We start from the raw sequence: 19,379 nt of genomic DNA, 5'->3' as shown, positions 1-19,379 counted from the left end.
CTGGGGTTCAAGAGCACATTCATTGTGGTTGAGAGTATATTTCTCCTGACTGTGCCAGGAGGGAAAAGGGTCTTTGTTTACTTGAGTTTATCATCTTCCCTGCATTTATTATTAATGGACTGTGCTGCTGGGATGTCGTCACTTCATCTACACTCATCACCTTTTCCCTTTTTCCCTTTCAGTTTCATAATTTCCTGTTTTCTCTTCTTTAGATTAGCAGAAAAATACATGAGAAGATGATATGGAAATGAGATAAGAGAGGTGTCAGTGTCCAAAAGTCTATATATCATATAAATAAATTATCTTTTCTTCTTCTTGTCGCTTCCTGCCTTGTTAACCCTTACAAAAAAAGAAGTTTATTCAAGTGTGCTAATACAGTAGTATACTTCTTTAAACCTAAAATAAGAGTGTATGCTTTCAGTTTACTTTTTATGTACTTATCAGAGATACACTTAACAGAATTATACTTGGCTTATACCGACTAGTAAACAGAAAAGTCAAAGTGTACTTGACTTATACTGAAAATTTTAGGAAAAGTATAAGTATATCTTGCTATAGTATTATAAGTACTATAAGTTTACTTTAAGAAAACTTGCAAGTATACTCTCAGTATAAACTATTAAACTACTGTAGTAGTTTACTGAGAGTATACTTAACTAGGAGGAGAGGATACTGAAACGGTTACAGAAAAAAGCTTGGCTAACTATTATAAGTTCACTTTCAGAAAACGTACAAGTATACTTGCAGTAAAAACTATTAAACTAGTAGTTTACGGAGAGTATACTTTACTTTCATAAACTAAAAAGTGGGCTACAAGTATATAACTAGTAAACTAACAGTATACCTATGAATGAATGAATAGTTTTATTGAATGAATGAATAGTATTAAGTAGTAATAGTAGTTTAATAATACTTGAAAATATACTTTTATAAACTAAAATGTGGGCCAATTTAGTCCCAAGAAGTATTCAAGTAGTACACTTACAAGTCTGCTACTAGTACATTGATATTAGTATACTTATTACATAAAGTATACTTGAGATTACAATACTTTTTTTAAGGGAATATTTCATTTTATTCACTTTCTGGCATCTATACCTCAGTTTGATGTGTGAACAAGAGACAAAAGCAGAAAGTGAGGTGATGACCTCAGGCTACAGGAGGGAAAGGCCGGTGAAGAGAGAGAGAATTGCTCAATTTGGTATTTTCTGAATCTTCTATTTAATTGTATTGCTGACTAATTTAATTCAGAGTCACCGCAACAAACAAAGAAATTTGAAGCTTTTTATTTTTTTCAGATGAGAGGGGTTAGAGGAGGGAAGGGTGGGGGTGGGGGGGGGGGGGGTGGGGGGGGGGGTGGCTGGCCAGCGTGGGCGTTATAGCTTCAATGGCGAAGAGATGACTCAGGTGATGTGTCATGCTGCTATGCTATAAAAGGGAACTTTTACATTTTGTCCACACACACACAAACACACACGCGTACAGTACACACACACTGGACTGGAGAAAGGAGGTTTGTTTACTACAGCGGCAGCAGAAAAGATGAAATGTAAGTTTGTTTATGGTACTTTAAGAGAGTGTGACTGAAGATGTGTGTGTATGGAAGTGTGTTTGTGTGGAGGAGGGGGGCTTTACTCCACGTGGTCTTTACTCTAATTTTGAGCCTGAGTTAGTTTAAGAGAGAGTGAATGAGTGAATGAGTGAATGAGTGAATGAATGAATGAATGAATGAATGAATGAATGAATGAATGTGTGACATTTGTGGCTCAAACACAATGTTACCTGCAATTTAAGGGGTTTCAAATGTGATTGAGTTTCTTTTCATTTCACACACTGTTTGGTGGCAGGTTGGGCTGTGATTGGCTGGTCATGTGTGTGTGTGTGTGTGTGTGTGTGTGTGTGTGTGTGTGTGTGTGTGTGATGGGGGTTTCCCCTGAGTAGTTTGAACTTGAACAACATGCTTGTGTCCAGCAGCATCAGACAGTAAAAAAGATCTTTGCTTGAAGATTTAAAGTTATATTATTTCAGCTTTATTGATGCAAAATTCTCATATTAAAACATGTTTATTACACGGCTTTTGGTGAGTGCTCGATTCTGATTGGTCAATCACGGCGTTCTACGGTCTGTTATTTCTGCTATGGGCGCAGTTCTGATTCTGATCTGTTTTTTGTGTCAAATTATTGATTTCTTCAGTAAGTAGCCGTGTAATAAGCGGGATAATGTACAGGTATAGCTGTTTGCTACGGTGGTGCATTCGCTCAAAACGTGGCGTAAACACGGAACCGACGGCACTGAATCAACGAGCGAGGACCGGCTGAATCGGACTCGAGCAGAGTGTAACAGAGAAACTGACAATATATCTTGCAAAAAGTATCAAAACTCGATGAATTCGAAGGACCCGATTCTATCTGCATATCACGAGCCGGGATCAGACTACACAATATTTGTGATTGTCATTGTGTCAGATTAGAAGTTCTTAGAGACGCTGACCAATCAGAGCTTTAACGATTCATGGTGATTGGTCGGAGCTAATCAGGGAGCAACTTCCTTCCTCCACCTGACAGCACCAGTGAGGAAACACAGTTTTATGAATGAAAGTTGTGGTCATTTTCTTCTGTTTTTATGGGTCTGACTTTGACGTTACATAACAGGTCAGGTCAGGTCAACTAGTCGATTACTAACTAATTAGTTAAACCTGCTGACTCGTAAAAACATTAAACACTAAGGGGTGTGTGTGTTTGTCTGAGGGAGGTGAAATACATGAGTCAGCAGACGGTGATGTCATCATGCTCATCACTAACTGTAATGTAATTTGCACACTCACTGTATGAGGATGGATCATGGATGCATCAGGAGATGATGGAGTCAGTGGTGATGAAAGTTTAGTGGCCGACTGTGGTACTGCAGCTGGAAAAATAATCCCCCACTTCCGGGTTGATGTCAAACAGATTGCGTCAGGGTAGATGATGTATGAGGAAAGAGAACACTGCAACGTGTTAAAGTGCACACAGCAGTTTAAAGACGCACAGTTTGGAAAGTCATTGTTGCAAGTCCTTGCATTTCTGACATTAATATTTAAACAGGACAGATTTGTTTTTAGGTTCATTTCCTGTTGGTTTCAGTTAATTTTTCTAAAGGATGAAACTGAAATTGCAGATACTTGGAACTTGAAAGTCACTTTTCTTTCATAAGAGCGAACAGTTTTGGGGCTTTATTTTTTTGCTATGTTTAGCTGCCATAAAGCCCAGTATTAACACATTCTGTTGTCAGAAAATAACATTCAGAAACTAAACAATTAGCTGTGATAGATGTTGTAAAATGACAATTGTCCATCAAGTCATTATACAAGTTTCAGTTCTCTCTCTCAACACTTGGATTTAAAGCTTCACTGAACACATCAACAGGGAGTTTCTATGAAAGCCTACTGGATTTAATCTCATTTAAAAACTGGAGTTATATCAAATTATATATAATCACTGTACTTAATGCCAACATGCCAAAACATAATCATCTAATATGAGGTTCCACAGTTGTCTTCTCTCTTGCTGTTGCCAGCTGAAAAAAAAAACAGCTCCCAAAATAACATTTCAGGAACCAACTTTGGCTACTTGGGTGCAGCAGAAACAAGCTGTAAATGATTATCACCTCATAATGTTGTTGTGGTAAACATGTTAGACTTGGGAGTTGTGTTTGAGTCCAATACCCACTCTTCTTTTAGCTCTGTTTTTGGTCTCCACCAACTCTTGAAGTAAATATCTGGTTCTTTAGCTGCTAAATGCTCCACTGTGATCACTAGCTAGGTGCTAACTTGCTGCTGTTGCTGGGCAGTGTTTTTGTTGAGAGCAGTGAGAGTGAAACAAAACATTAAAGGGCCAGTGTGTCGCATTTCGGGGGATCTATTAGCAGAAATTAAATATAATATTCATAACTTTCATTAGTGTATAATCACCTGAAACTAAGAATCGTTGTGTTTCCGTTATCTTAGAATGAGCCCTTCGTATCTACATAGGGAGCGGGTACTTCTTCACGTCCGCCATGTTGCACCGCCATGTTTCTACAGTAACGTGAGCCACGCAGAGTGAAAAACCGTGGCACCACCAGCCGCCGCCTGACTTCCTTTTCTCCTAAAGTATTGTTATTATGGTATGGATGGCCTCTGAGCGAGGCGAACGGCGTTACCACAGTTTTACACCCGGTGGGTCACGTTACCACAGTCTTGGAAAGGGAGGAGTTAGCGGAGGGCTACTCAGTTGGTTGCAATCTGCAACCACACCACTAGATGCCACCAAATCCTACACACTGTCCCTTTAAAGTTGCAATCCGTTAAACCAAAAGCTAAAAGCCACTAAAAAGCTTCGTAGAGCTGAGGAGAACTGCAGAATTAAGTGACAAATTGTAGTGCGTTCGACACCTTTCACATTACACATAATTACTTGATCCGTTGTTAATATTTAGTTCAGCTTTAGTTCTGCTCAACTATCTTGTAATGATTCCCATATTTCAAGGTTTGTAGAGGTTTCTCAGCCCATAGGTTATATAAATAAATAAATAAGAGGTACAATTTTTATTAACATCTAAAAACACATTCAAAATATGTGTTCTCACCACCTGTTAAGAAGTCAAATATTACATCCTGTTCCTTGAAAGTGAACAGTTGGTTTGTTTACTGGTTTTGGGGCATGTGTGTGGCACTTCCTGCCAGACGCCGCTCACATCCGTTCAGAAGTTCATTGGAAGTTCTTGTGGTCCGGCCGAGGAAATGAGGCGTTCACTGTGTCAGGCACATGACTGACACGAAGTAGAACGGAAACTGTGGAACTGTGGAACTGTGTGCGTGCGTGTGTGTGAGACGCTGCACGACGCATGTGTTGATGTTTCGTGCGCTGACGAAATGACCTGCTAAATACATCAAAAGACGGCCGATTCACTCTGCTTCTCTAGCACTTCTGCTGTGAGCTGTAATGCTGTCACAGCTGTTTGCTCTGCCAGATGCATGACTGTACGCTACGCTGCCGGGGGATGTTTTCCTAGTGTGACAGAGGGTTTTTTGCTGATGTCTTCAGTAATTTTCCAATAGCCTTATGAAGCTATTCCAAATTTCTTGTTTATGCTGACAATGACCTGCCGTGACCTGTAATTGGAAGTAGAGGAATTGTGCAATAACAGATATTTAATGGGATAATTTGGCAGAAGGCTGTATGCGCTCTTATTCATTGAAGCTGAACATCTGTTTGCTGTCATTTAGGGGGCTGTAATGGGATTACACTGTATGTGTTTAAACATTGCTTCACTTTGAAGGCGTAAATCTTCCTATTGGTGCTGTTGTTTATGTCATTAGGCATAATTCAGGAGAAGTGAAACATCTCACCTCCAGGTCTTTGATCCAGTCACTTCACTTGAGATCAACACCACCGAGTGCCGTGGAAATCCTGTCAAACAGAAGAGATTGTGTCATTTTTAGCTGGAAGTCTCTGTTTAGGAGGCCAGACAGACAGTGCCACATTCCAGGTCTTGGAATAAGATCCACACGTGATTTTTAATTCATGAAAGATTATTTTGCAGCTGTTCGTGTTTCCTGTTTCTCTGCCCAATTAATGCCGGGAGAGGCTGCAGCTGCCATTTGAGGAATAAACAAGGGGAAAAAAAACATATGATTTGAGACAGAAAAAACTTCACAGTAACATATTTTTTTAAAAAGCAGCAAGTTTGATGAAAGAGTGTGATGACTCTTCTTCAGTATACAGGTTGTGTACACATGTTAAAGTCACCAATCCTTAAAGTTTTCATAAAATTGCACCATTTTTAATACTATTTACTATACTTTTTTTAAAGGTCCCATATCGTGCTCATTTTCATACTTGTATTTTGTGTTTCTACTAGAACATGTTTACATGCTTTAATGTTTAAAAAACACATTATTTTCCTCATTCTGTCTGCCTGAATATACCTGAACTTACCCTGCGTTTGAAACGTTCCGTTTTAGCTCATTTCAACGGAATTGCGTTGCTAGGCAACAGTTTGGGTCCATGTTTACTTCCTGTCAGCTGATGTTGTTTACATACACTGCAACAGGAAATAAACTGGGACACGTTTAGAATGTTTATGTTTAAAACCGTGTAATGGTCTAAATATTGTATATTTGTGACATCACAAATGGACAGAAATCCTGATGGCTTGTTTCAAACGCACAATTTCTGAATACGGGCTGCGTGAATCTCTCTGTAAATTGAGCGTTTTGATAGTTTAACAGTATTTATATAGCACTTAAACCTGCTTTATAATGTAAAAGACATGAACATTTCACTTTTAACAATATGGGACCTTTAAGCAAAATGTATCAATGTATCTACATACTCTCTATGTATTAGTTTTCATTGTTAGTGGCGGAGTCTGCCAATCCCATACTGGATTCAATTTCATTACTTTTACAAGAGCACGGAAACGATGCGTGTAGGTAATCTAGCGTTACTGTTTGTAATTGTATCTGAATGATAACAGCTTCACAGTTTACTGTTCACGCTCCATTAAACTGTGTTAGAGCTGCTGTTAAGCGCAGGCATAAAATCTGAGCTCAGTTTGGCAGATTGGCCACAATTCTACAGCTGAAGAGGGCCTTACTGACAATATTTAATCATTAAAGCATGTAATGAATTAGTGTCCTCTATCTTGATTGTTTTTAAGGGCGCTTTTCACAAGCCAACATTTAGTCTGTTTAAATCGAATACTGGTGTGGTACCAAAACAACCAAACAAACCCTAGTGTATTTTGATTGCAGTGATACCATAATCTGACCAATGTTGCAGGAAGTGAACCAAAACACAGGCTGCCTGTGCGGGTATTTGTTCAGATGGACATGGGTAAACGACAAGGCTAACATGAGTGGGAGAGGACTGACCTGGACTTCTGCAGAAGTCTGATGTTTGCTTGACATCTGGGCCGAAGACAGCACACAGAATAAAGTCCACAAAACTAGTGACGTTTATAAAGTCATTCAAGATAAACTGGAGGAGAAGGGATTTGCGTGCACAGTAGATCAGCGGCGAGTCAAAGTGAAAAAAAAACACAGCAAGTGGCAGCTCACTGGACGAAAAGATAAATTTGCTCCTATGTAAACGCCCCTTAGCAACTTATTTTTTTTATTTTATTTTGTCCGCTTTAATTTATGCAGTGTGAAACCGAACCAGACTAAATAGAAAACGAACCAAAAGAATCAATTTCACTCTAAAACGAACTGTTGCTTGTGAAAGACAAACCTGCATAACTGTGACACCAAAACAGAAATAAATCTGAATACTTGATTCTTTTACTAAACAGATAAAACTGCATGAAAACATCCAAAGTTGACTTTATCTTTTGCACCAGACACTAGTGTCTTTAGTACAAATGTAGACTGGATCTTCCCCCCAGTGACCTTTGACCTTAAAGTAACTGCAGTTAGTGTTTGAATGGTAGTAAAAGTGTTTAAAGTGCACCGTGTCAGACACCAATGACAGAGTGGATGTTTTCCCTCTAAAGAGTGCAGCCTGAAGCGTCTGCCTGGTGATGTCACCACATAGATTAACGTGAGTCACGCCGCTCCACCACCTCCCAGCCACCTCCCCCTCTCCTTTTCCACCAGGAGGCCCAGAGCAGGCTGCATACCTCTCATTCCTTCACCCTGATCTAACGCTAACGGACAGTTCACTTCTTTGTTGCTCTGAGTTATGGGATTTCTGAAGTTGCATCAACCAGCGGATAGATTTACAGACATGAGCTATCTTGATTAAAGTGTTATTTCCTTGAGATCATCACCGATCAAGACAGCTTAACAGACAAAGACACAACAAACCACAAAGGGATTATTCATTCTCAGATTGATTGAAAGAGATGACAGCTTCGTGATTTGTTTCCGTGCATTTATTCAACACGGGGAGGTATTAAAAAGTTGGAGGCCCATTCATTCCTGAGAGCTTAGACAGAAAACATTGCTGCTACCCACGTTCATGCATATAAATCATTTTAGTTTGTGGTTTCTGATTGAAACCAAAATGCAGTCCTCATAGGGAGCTGCAGGAATGAGTCCTAAAACCTGGAAATGAGTTAGCATTTTAGCACTTCTGGTTCCCTTGTCTGGAAGTCAATGGGTTTTTGGTTAGATGCCTGAAATCAGGTCTGTGGTTAACACAAGCTGAAGAGATTTTAACGTTTTGTTCTACGACATAAAATACATCAATAAATTCCCCACTCGTGAATTTTGCAACCTTTGTGCGTCTTAAAAAAGGCGGTTGCTAACAAGTAGCTGAATGAGAAGACAAAATATCATCACGCCGACTCGTCCGCCTTCACAGCCTCGTTGTGTATTCGTTTACAGCCTAACGTTAGCTTTTTACTTCTGGGGATTGCATTCAATCATATCTAATATCAAATCATAAATGTGGAGTTCATTTGTGAAGATTGTCTTGCTGAACAAAAACCTGTGTTTGTCACAGAGCTTATTTTCTGCAATAATCCAAAACCCAATGGGAAAATCTCGTTGGCTTTTTGTTGAGGGAACCAGAGGCCTGTACTACGAAGCAGGATTTGGCGTTAGAGAGGTAACTTCAGGGTTAACCCTTCAGTCCTACGGAGGTGGATCACTTCTTACCGTGTAGATTAGCAGGTTATGTTCCAGATAAAAGATCAACTAGTATTAAAGCACCACCTACTGACCAATCAGAGCTCTGTGCTGTGATTGTATGACAATATTACACACAAATGAAGAAGTTTAAGTCATATTCCAGGCTAAAAACAACACAGTTTAAACTGACAAATGCAGGAAGGACAGCTGGATTTATGCTCTGGGTGTTTACCGCTTTGAATTATGTTTTTATATATTTATTTTTTTTACTTGTTCATTTCAACCCGCACGAGAGGGGGGACGCAGCTGAAAAAAGGTTGAAATAGTCATACACGCCAAATAAGTGATAGGGTATAAATAAATGTAATCCTTTCATCCATCACACTTCCAAAAACTATATATATATTTAGGTGATAATATCTGACTTTTGAGTAATTAATAAGTCTGTTAATTTACGCATTCACACATCAGCATTTTTTTCTTTTGCCAGCTGTCCTTCCTGCAGTTGGTAGATTCACATGTGTTAATTTTAGCCTGGATTAAGTGTTTAATTTCTGTCAAATATAGTTTGCTCTCCCTTTGTAAAATGTGTCGCTCTGCCTGTCAGTCTGCAAGTCAGTAAACTTGTCCATGTTAGTGATTGATCAGATGCGGTCAACACCGCCCCGTCCATGTGAACACGCTCACAGCCAGATTGAGAAATCCTGGGTTGAGTTACCGAGTTGATAACCAGCATCGTAGGACCACTAAGCGTGATCTCGTTTGTTAGCGTTAGTTAAACCAGATAATGAGAAGATACCCTGGGTATGTTGAACTGGCTTCGTAGTACAGGCCTCGGGCCGATGCTAACTTCCTGGTTGGCCTACAAAAATACGTCATCCCTGCAGCACTCTATTGTCATGGTCCTAGAGGTTTTTGATATAGTTTGTTTCCTGTTTTAGTTTGAAAGACCTCTCCTGTTGTGTCTTGTCTTGTTTAATTTCCTGCCTTTCTTTGTTTCCCGTCTGTGTGATTATCCGCCCCGCCCTTATTAGTTTCACCTGTTCTTCGTCAGCCCTGCTGTCACCTGTCCCTCGTTATCTCCCTCCTTTCCTCATGTATTTAGTTTCTGTGCTGTCCCTTTGTCTTTTGTCAGTTCATCTCTGTTGTCTCCACCCAGACACCCAGCACGAAACTGGGTAAAACCAGGGTCATCTGGTCACCATACTTAAAAACCAAACAAACAGCAGACAGACACAGTCAGAATGTAGCTGTTTAGCATCTAAATTTAGCAGCTAAACAACCGGATATTTTATCAGAAGGTGGTGGAGACCAAAGACGGAGCTAAAACAGAATGAATATAGGACTTAGATTTATCAGGTGGTAAGAAACATGACCATATAGCCATCCATCCACCCTTGACCTCCTCAGTAGAGTTGATATAAGAATATTACTCCATAGATCATTTTGAGCTGTTTAAACAAGCGACTAATGCTGATGTTTTTTGGCTGAGACGATTATTCGCAGCTCCGCAAGACGTCATTTCCCAGAAATACAAATTATCAGTCTGCAGAAATCTGTCTGTTTCCTCCTCTCACACTCATTCAGCCACTGAATATGCATTAACAGTAAATCACCGTCTGACCTATTTCCTATTTTTGTCTCAGAAACTTTATTCACACCGCAGACCTTTAAATCTGAACTGCTGCTCTCGTCAGGTTTTTTTTAAATGACTGTAAAACAGGATGCAATTTATATCTGATGCTGAAATAAAACACATTTCATTTAGTGTTTATGAACCTTTGAATTTTGGATCAGCCTTTACCTCTATTCAAATCAAGTTTGTTGTTTTGGTTTGAACTTAATGTTTTGCTTAATCACTGCTCAGGCAGGTGCATAAAATTATAAAAAACAAAAGTTAAAGATTTCCCTACTGAATCATTCACAAAAGCAGAACACATGCCGCTTCCCGGATTAATCCCGTGTGCATGTTTTCTAGATTTAGGTTGGAAATAAAATGTGTTTCCGTTCAGCTTTGTGGTTGTGAGTTGCTACACTCTCCGCTGCAGCCCAGTAGCCACCTGTTGTTACCGAGTGCAGCTGTAAACACAGTGAGCAACTACTGCTGGATGTTATTTTGCTGTGTCAGCCTCTTTGTGGTGCTACAAGTTGAAGGGCTGGAAAACTTTACTTTTTTTTAATGTGACAGATTGCAGACTGTTTATGAATTATGCAAAAAAAAACTCAGAACTAAGGAGGCCAAAAGATGTCAACACACTGCAGCTGCAAGAAACACTACAGTTACAGAAAACACAAGCAAATGCAGAAACATGTCACTAACTTTAATCTTTTCTTGTCTTTTTTCAGTGATTCATGACTCCATCCCTTGTCTCCTCCACCTGCTGCTATTGGCTGAGCTGTTTGTCCATTCGTCGTCTCGTCCCGCACACAGTCCTCCACCCTGTGGCATGTTCAAATCAATGCTCCTTCAGGTGGAGAGCTTGAAGAACTTATCCACAAAACTCCATGACTTGGTAAGATTTCACTGTACTGCTTAGACGATCTGTATGATTAATATTTGAATCTATTCTTATCTTTAATCTCTGCCGTTTATAGATGTCTTAAAGGTTCTCTATACGACTTCTACAACTATTGTCTACCTGAGCAGAGAATGAAGTCACTCTCCCTCTGTATGTGTTGTAATCTGAACTTCTCCTCACTTTGTTGACATCGCTGGGCCGGCCGCACGTGCTTTTAGTGCATATTAGTGCATGTTAGTGCATGTGAGCATGCCTCACTGGCTTGCTTACGGCTGCCGCTCTGCACTGCTCTCATATGGCGGTTACAGCTAATAACATCGTCCCGACTAACGGCGCTCTTGGAGAAGCATAGCTCCCACCCTCCGGTTACCCCCCCAGTAACACTGTTAGATCGGTTGCTGTTGCTTAGCTGCAAGCCGCCGGCTCAGCAGTCACCATGTTGAGAGCCGTGCAGAGGCAATACTGTAGATATGCTCCTTATCTCGTATTTTGTACTTTTAAAGTTTCCAATCAGGGTTAAAAAGAATCATCATTTGTTTTAACTTTAACCGTCATTATGTCAGAATAAATTTAACCTTTTAATAGTAGATATATCAGGATGTAGCGTACAAAAAATATAGTAACTTGAAGTTTACGCTTAAAAAACTTTGACAATAAAACAAAGAAACAACAAACTAACTAACAAACAGATCAGTTGGTTGGTAGAAAATACAAATTAACATACAAAAATCATGAATTGTTGTGATGAATACATGTTTATTAATATATGAACATTTAAATATGCAATTGACTGTATGCCAATTTCATTTGACGTGAATATTCCTCAAAGCTGCGAAAAGGTCCCCATAAAAGGTCATAGTTTAGACTGACACATAAATAGAGGAAAAAAAGTTATCCAGTGTTTTTATTCATCTGAATTACGGATTTAAGCACAAATTTGTTCTCCCAATTTTCTTCTTTTTAAAGCAACTTTCTCTTCTCTTCATGTTCCCAACAGACAGACGATCAACTCATAAACTTTGAGGATGTGGAAAATAGACTGGACGGTCTTCTTCATATTAAACACACTGCAGCTCATATCAGCTCATTGAAGGTAAAGTTTCTGGAATCAAGGAATTCATTTTTCTACAACACTTTACTGTAGAAATACTGTTAATGTCAGGTGAGAATTTACGTTTATATTTCCTCTCTCTGTCTATTTAATGTCTCCACAGATGAACGAGTCCCTCTCCCAGCTGTTCGTGTACACTCAGTCCTTCCGGCTGCACGTCGACTGGTTGAAAACAGCCAAATTAAACGTCAGTTTGTCCTCCCAGTCAGCGGAGGGCGCCAGCTCCCACCTCCTGAAGTTGTCCAACCTCGTTAATACGTCTCTTCACCAGGTGAGAAGACCGACACGGTTTGATACATCTACATGGATTATTTGGACGATAATTATATTATATTATTATATAATATTTTAAAATGAAAAGAGAAATGGTAAATAAATTACTTTACTTACTTACTCAAGTTCAAGTTATAATCAGTGATTAAAAAAAAGCAGACTATACAATTTGATATTAAAATTACAGTAATTTATAAATAGAAAGTTAAACTAGAAAATTGCTTCATCAAACAGAAAAGAAAAACACGGAAAATGACACATGGAATAACTGAAACACAAATGCTCATCAGCAAAGCTTAACCCTTTAATGTCCCCTTTAAGAAAAAAACAATTTTATGTCCTGCGGACATACAAAAAATGTTACATACAGGGTTTTTTTTGTTGTTGTTTTTTTTAATAAAGGTCTCTACCAAACGGTTGAGATGATGCTTCATGGTAAAAGAAAAATACAAAACATGTGTTGTATTATGCAGTAATAGGTTAATATACCAAATTTGTTACTATGGAATTATTAGTATTAACAGTACTAGTATTATTATATGTATTTATTCTAGATATTTACCATATTTAAACAGGCTACTCTGAAAACCTCTCAGAAATGGTGAAAAATCCTACTGATATAATTTGTTTTATCAAATATATAATGGAATAACATTAAATAAATATATGGTTAACAAATTGTATAATTGTAAGTTTTTTTATTTCATAAAAAATGAAAATTTATTATCTTATAATCACTACTTTTATTCTTTTCATATCTTTGGTAGAGCATGTTTTTAGACAGTAACAAATCATACTTATTAAATTATTTCTGCATTTTTATAATGTAATAACATTAAATGCACCATATTAACAACTATGAATAATCAAAAGTTGTTTTACTTAGTAGTACATTTTAATTGCATCATTAGCTTTACTACCTTTACCATTAAAGGACAACTGAATTGTGGTAGCTAAAGTTTTTAGAAAATGATTTGCCCCTTAGTAGACTTTTATTTTAGTATCAAGTTACATAATTCTGTTTAGTACGGCCTCTGACACTATGATATGTCAAAAGAATATGCCCACCTTTGAAAATTAGACAAAAAACAGAGTCCTCATGTCTGGAGTGACTTTTTTGTTGCTGACTTCCTGTTAGGAGGCGGACTGGAATGGCATGCTATTTAAAGACACAGCGACATCTAGTGGATGTTTTTAACATAACATACCTGAACCAAGTGGTAGAGACGGCTCAATCAGGTTGAGTTAAGATATAGTGACTCAAAATGTGCTCTACCAAACGGTCGAGCAGAACATTAAAGGGATGAAAATTTAATGAAAAAGGATAAAATCATTACTCTTAGAGAACATTACTCAATTGGGAAAAAGCTGAACTATAAATGTAGACTCTTCCAAATAAGACCAGAACTTTAAAATTCATAAAGCACCATCATATTAATGTCTTCATTCAAAATGATCACATTTATAACATCACATCTAGTTTGGCTAGGCATCATTTGGTTCAGTTAAATATAAAGAATTAAATAGGAGAGTAATGAGAATATAAGGAAAGACATACAAGAGAATAAACAAGAACAACGGTGAGACAAATAAAAGAATATTAAAGGTCCCATATTGTAAAAAGTGAGATTTTCATGTATTTTATATTATAAAGCAGGTTTATAAGTTCTTTATAAATACTGTTTAACTATCAAAACGCTCAATATACGGAGAAATACACACAGCCCGTATTCAGAAATTGTGCGTTTGAAACAAGCCGTTTGGATTTCTGTCCATTTGTGATGTCACAAATATATAATATTTACACGGTTTTAAGCATAAACATTCTAAATGTGTCCCAGTTTATTTCCTGTTGCAGTGGATGTAAATAACATCAGCTGACAGGAAGTAAACATGGACCCAAGCTGTTGCCTAGCAACGCAATCCCGTTGCAATTCCGTTGCAATTCCGTTGAAATGCACTAAAACGGAGTGTTTCAGACAGAGGGTAAATACAGGCATATTTAGGCAGACTAGTTCTAGTAGGAACACAAAATACAAGTATGAACCTGAAAATGAGCAGGATATTGGACCTTTAACTGAATTCTGGAGTACTAATTCCTGTTGTCCAGCGGAGGATTTCCCATTAAACTCTTGTGGCGCTAAAAGGAAATTAATCAGATTTGCTTTGACTTCCAAGCTGCTGCCTAAAGGTCTTTTCAGACCAAACATGAATACTTAATTTGAATAAATCACACGTCAATTTAAAATTTGAACCATCCATCTCTATGAGCCTATCCAAACCGAATCCCAAATTTTTGTTTTTCGCAACACAGTATTTTTTTTCCGCAGCTGTTTTGATTTCTGGATGCCAATGTCATAATTCTGTTTATACCACCACACAACAATATAGATATTGATTTTGCGAGATAGTGTCCATTGATTGAGCTTTTTGAAGTTTTGAAATCTGGAGTCATATTTTATGACGACATCACCCTTCAATAATGGGGAAAATGTGAGTTTGTGTGATTGTTGTTATACCTCTAAACATTGATCATTGTTTCTGTCTTTAGATCAGTGAAGAGGTTCCTACGTCGTCGTCGCTCTCCCTCCCCGTCGTCTCCACAGCCTTCGATGTGCTCAAGTTCTCAGTTGAGATCTCTCAACAGCTACAAGTCTTTTGTAACTGGTCAAAAAGAGTGTTGGGGCATCTCCAGAGATCCCACTGCCGTAAAGGTTAAGCCTCTGCCTTCAGCACATAAGCAACTGGTAAAGTCTTCCCATGAAACCACTGTTAACTTATATATGTATACGCATTTTTATCCAGTGAAGAATTGTAGACATGGCAATGTCGGTTGGTCGGTCCACCACTTTGGTCCAGACTGAAATATCTCGACAATTATTGGATGTATTACCATAAAGTTTGGTACAAATTTTCATGGTGACCATTGGATGCATTTTTATGACTTTGGTGACCCCCCTGACTTTTCTTGTAACGCCACCCACAGGTCAAAGTGTTAATATAGGAAAATATTTCAATGTCTATTGAATGGATTGGCACAAAATTTGGTACAGACATTCAAGGTCCCCAGATGATGAATCGTACTGAGTGGTGATCCCTTGACTTTTCTTGTAGTGCCACCTTGAGGTTGACGTGTGGAGTGAAACAACTGTTGAATGGATTGCCATGACATTCACTTATCCAGTAAAATATCTCAATGTCTACTGGATGGATTGGCACAACATTTGGTGCAGACATTCATGTTCCCCTCAGGATGATTTGAAACCACTTTGGTGATCCCCTGACTTTACATCTAGCGACACCACCAGGTCAAAATGTCACTTAGTCTAATACTTATTCCTGCTAAGCTAAGGACATTCCCACCAGTTTTAGATTTGTGTTTAGTGCTACTTAGCAAATGTTAGCATGCTAACATGCTAAACTAACAGGGTGAACATCATAAATCATACTCATCAGTACGTTAGCATTGTCATTGCAAGCGATCTGCTGTTAGCATCATAAAATCGCAGAATTGAAACTGTTTCGACGCAATATTAGCGAGAGTTCTAGAACTGAGCAGTATTGCGTTTCGCAATTCAGCAGTAAAACAGAATGTAAGTTTATCGAATGTTCTTAAGAAAATATGTATTTGTCTCATTTTACATGTAGCCTTTTTAAAATGTGCTGTACTAATGCACTGTGCAGAGGCACTCCGACCTGTGACCTTTACTCCCTTTGAGACTGTTTACATTCACAGTGCCTGCTATAAGTGTCGATCTACTCAGTGAGCAGACAAGAAAATGTTGTGGAACAATTAATATTTTTGTACTGTTTGTTTTTTTTAACCTATTTAGGATGCTATTTATGAGCTTTTTATATATTATAGTGTGAGATGCAGGCATCTCACTTTTTTTCTATGGGTTATGTAATATTTAATAATATTAATAATAAGGTATTGTCATACTGTAGTGTCTTTTACAGTATTATTTATATATTTTGTATGTTTTGTTTTTGTACGTTGTACATGAAGTCATTAATAAAATGTTACACTTGAAATCTGACTGTTCCGTGGTGATGTACTGTACTGCTTAACATAATCACACTTTACACTGCACTGCATCAATGATCTTATCCAAATGTGCTGTACTAATGCACTGTGCAGAGGCACTCCCACCTGTGACCTTTACTCCCCTTGAGGCTGTTTACATTCACAGTGCCTGCTAAGTATTGATCCACTCAATAAGCTTTCAACATATAAATAATAAATAAATGATGAAATAATTTGTACTTGGGTTTAAAGGTCCCATATTGTAAAAAGTAAGATTTTCATGTCTTTTATATTATATTTATTTCTGTCCATTTGTGATGTAAAAAATATACAATATTTAGACCCTTACACGGTTTTAAACGTAAACATTCTAAATGTGTCCCAGTTTATTTCCTGTTGATGTGAATGACATCAGCTGACAGGAAGTAAACATGGACCTAAACTGTTGCCAGGCAACGCAATTCTGTTGCAATTCCGTTGAAATGCACTAAAACGGAGCGTTTCAGACAGAGGGTAAATACAGGTATATTCAAGCAGACAGTATGAGGAAAATAAAGGTTTTTTTTAACATTACAGCATGTAAACATGTTCTAGTAGAAACAAAAAATACAAGTATGAACCTGAAAATTAGTACGATATGGGACCTTTAAATAGAGCAGTTCTTTAAAGGAAAACCATCCAGAAATCAGCACACCCAGTTAACTTTTAGTACCAAATTACACGGTGCATTCAGGAGATAATTAGGAAACAACACACCCGTTAAATAAAGTGTTACTGACACTTTCTGCCTACACAGCAGCTCTGCCTCCTAACAAACATTACACATCTGCAGCTGCTGCAGCGCAAACACCGGTAAAGCACCCGAGGTTAAAAGCATCCACACAAGGCCGAGTGACACACACGGGGAATGCACAGACCGCTGCTGCTGTTCAGCTGCGAGCTGTGTGAGTGAGTGGCCTGAAGTAACACACAGTGACTTGCATAATGTCAGCGTGTTGACATGTGGACACAGACAGATGATCTCACACACACAGACAGACTTTCGCTGTAACCAACGCCGGCCTCCCTCCAGGGAGAGTCGGAGTGATCCGGCAGTTGTACGGACTGCGGTCACGGGTAGCAGCTGAGAGCTTGATCTACAACCAGCAGGCGCTCTGGGTGTTAGAGGGACATTCTTTGACTGGAAATAGAGAGAGAGAGGGAGGAAGAAAGACATGTTTGTAATGCAGAGAGAAAGAGAGAGTGACAGGTGATAATTTGTTGACTGACAAATCAGCAGGTTATATTGTCACGTGGATGTCGCAACAGGATGGAGGGAACGACACACAAATATTTCCCCCATGCTTTAAATAAAGGTATGTTGTTCTTCCTCCCGCTGCCAGAGGACACTGTTCACTGCAGTTTACAGTCAAAAGGCAGCGAAGTAGATGCATATATAAAATCCACATCCAGAGGAGGTCGGGGTGAATAGACGGGTCTGAAAACAACGGACTTTCACCCAACAGTCCGCTGTTTGTTTCCCGTGTGAAACCAGAAGTCCACGTTGACTCGTTTGTTATGTAACATCCGTACTTAAGAAACGCCACTTCTGTAGTTATTTTAAGCAAACCACAATCTTTTCTTGAACTTAACCAAGAAGTTTTGTTGCATATAGACATTGCAGGGGGCTTGTGCAGGCGCAATGATCGCTCATGTTGCTGGACATTCGTAGGAAAACGCACGAAAAAACTAACTAAGGATAGGTTGAGTAAATCCATGTCTGTTATATGCAATGAAACCACTTTTACTCATTAATCTCATGAACCATCCTTCACTTCTTTCAAGTGAGTAATTATGACGGGAGGAAAGAAGGAAGTCAGGCAACCTAGGAGGTCTGAGTCCGACTTTAACACGAGAGAAACGCTGTTTGTTACCTGTTTCCGACCGACTGGTTTCTTTTAACCAAGTTCTAATGATTGCGACAATGACAAGCTTTCCTGACCTTATAGCCATTTCAACCTAAACCACAATGTTTCCGTAACTTTGACACAGTACTTAGATTTAACCCAAAACATGATCCTTACAATAAACCTAATTTTTCAGCGGTGATTGGTTAAGCACGGATAAAATGATGTCATCCCGCCGTTAGGGGGCGTCAGATCAGAAATCACTCTTAAGCCGGAGATATACTTGCTGATAAATATGCGTTCGCATGCACATGACGCAGGACCTCACTTATCCTGCGTCCGCTTGGAGCGTTGGATGTACACGGAGTCAGAAATGAACGCGACGCCAGTGCGGAGTTAAAAAGCAGGCATATCTGAGGGCATGGACGAATGAAGTATTTTGACTTCCTTGGAACAAGGCCTCTTAAAATGACCATTATTTTGTCTTGAGACTATTGTGATCTGTTGTTGTTGTTTAACTAAATTTGGATCTTTGGTGGCAAGAGTTAAAATAAGATTTAAGGATTTTTATCACACTCGGGTATTTACCAAGATTATGTTGCATAGCTCTGGTGAATATAATCACACCGTGACATTTTAACATCAGCACAAGCCTGGCCTGCATACTGCATGATGCAACTGTTATCATCACCACACATCAGTCCCATATATACATGGTGATACTGTACAGTCCATGCAAACACACACACAAACACTCCCAACCCTTAAACCTTAACCTAAAAATGCCTTCGCACTCATGGTCTAAAACTCAAACCGCTCTTCACAAAGATAGAAGTACAAGAACGTGGACACACACACACACACACATACACACCTCGGACACTCTCCAGGATCCAGAGGGAGGACAGGGGGAGGACAGGGGGGGGGGGGGGGGGGGGGGGGGGGGGGGGGGGGGGGGAGTGGAGGT

At 38.9% G+C, this 19,379-nt stretch overlaps 1 protein-coding gene across 1 annotated transcript; it reads left to right on the top strand.

Moving 5' to 3' along the window:
- The first annotated feature begins 1,130 nt into the window (after window positions 1–1,130).
- On the top strand, window positions 1,131–15,255 carry LOC119502663. Its single transcript, XM_037793731.1, has 5 exons — window positions 1,131–1,549; window positions 10,943–11,109; window positions 12,113–12,208; window positions 12,330–12,497; window positions 15,051–15,255. The coding sequence occupies exons 1-5, from the start codon at window positions 1,543–1,545 to the stop codon at window positions 15,216–15,218; spliced, it is 606 nt and encodes a 201-aa protein (XP_037649659.1). The 5' UTR covers window positions 1,131–1,542; the 3' UTR covers window positions 15,219–15,255.
- The last annotated feature ends 4,124 nt before the right edge of the window (window positions 15,256–19,379 follow it).

Source organism: Sebastes umbrosus, chromosome 15 (assembly GCF_015220745.1).
Source record: "Sebastes umbrosus isolate fSebUmb1 chromosome 15, fSebUmb1.pri, whole genome shotgun sequence".
NCBI classification, from domain to species: Eukaryota; Metazoa; Chordata; class Actinopteri; order Perciformes; family Sebastidae; genus Sebastes; species Sebastes umbrosus.
Note: the sequence above shows the minus strand (reverse complement) of the source record. Positions and strands in the feature narration are given on the sequence as shown.

What these genes read in the sequence shown, in the direction of transcription:
- LOC119502663 (XM_037793731.1), top strand. An exon ending in CCACAAAACTCCATGACTTG is followed by an intron (nt 11,110 to 12,112) that starts GTAAGATTTCAC and finishes TGTTCCCAACAG; the next exon opens with ACAGACGATCAACTCATAAA. An exon ending in TTAATACGTCTCTTCACCAG is followed by an intron (nt 12,498 to 15,050) that starts GTGAGAAGACCG and finishes TTCTGTCTTTAG; the next exon opens with ATCAGTGAAGAGGTTCCTAC.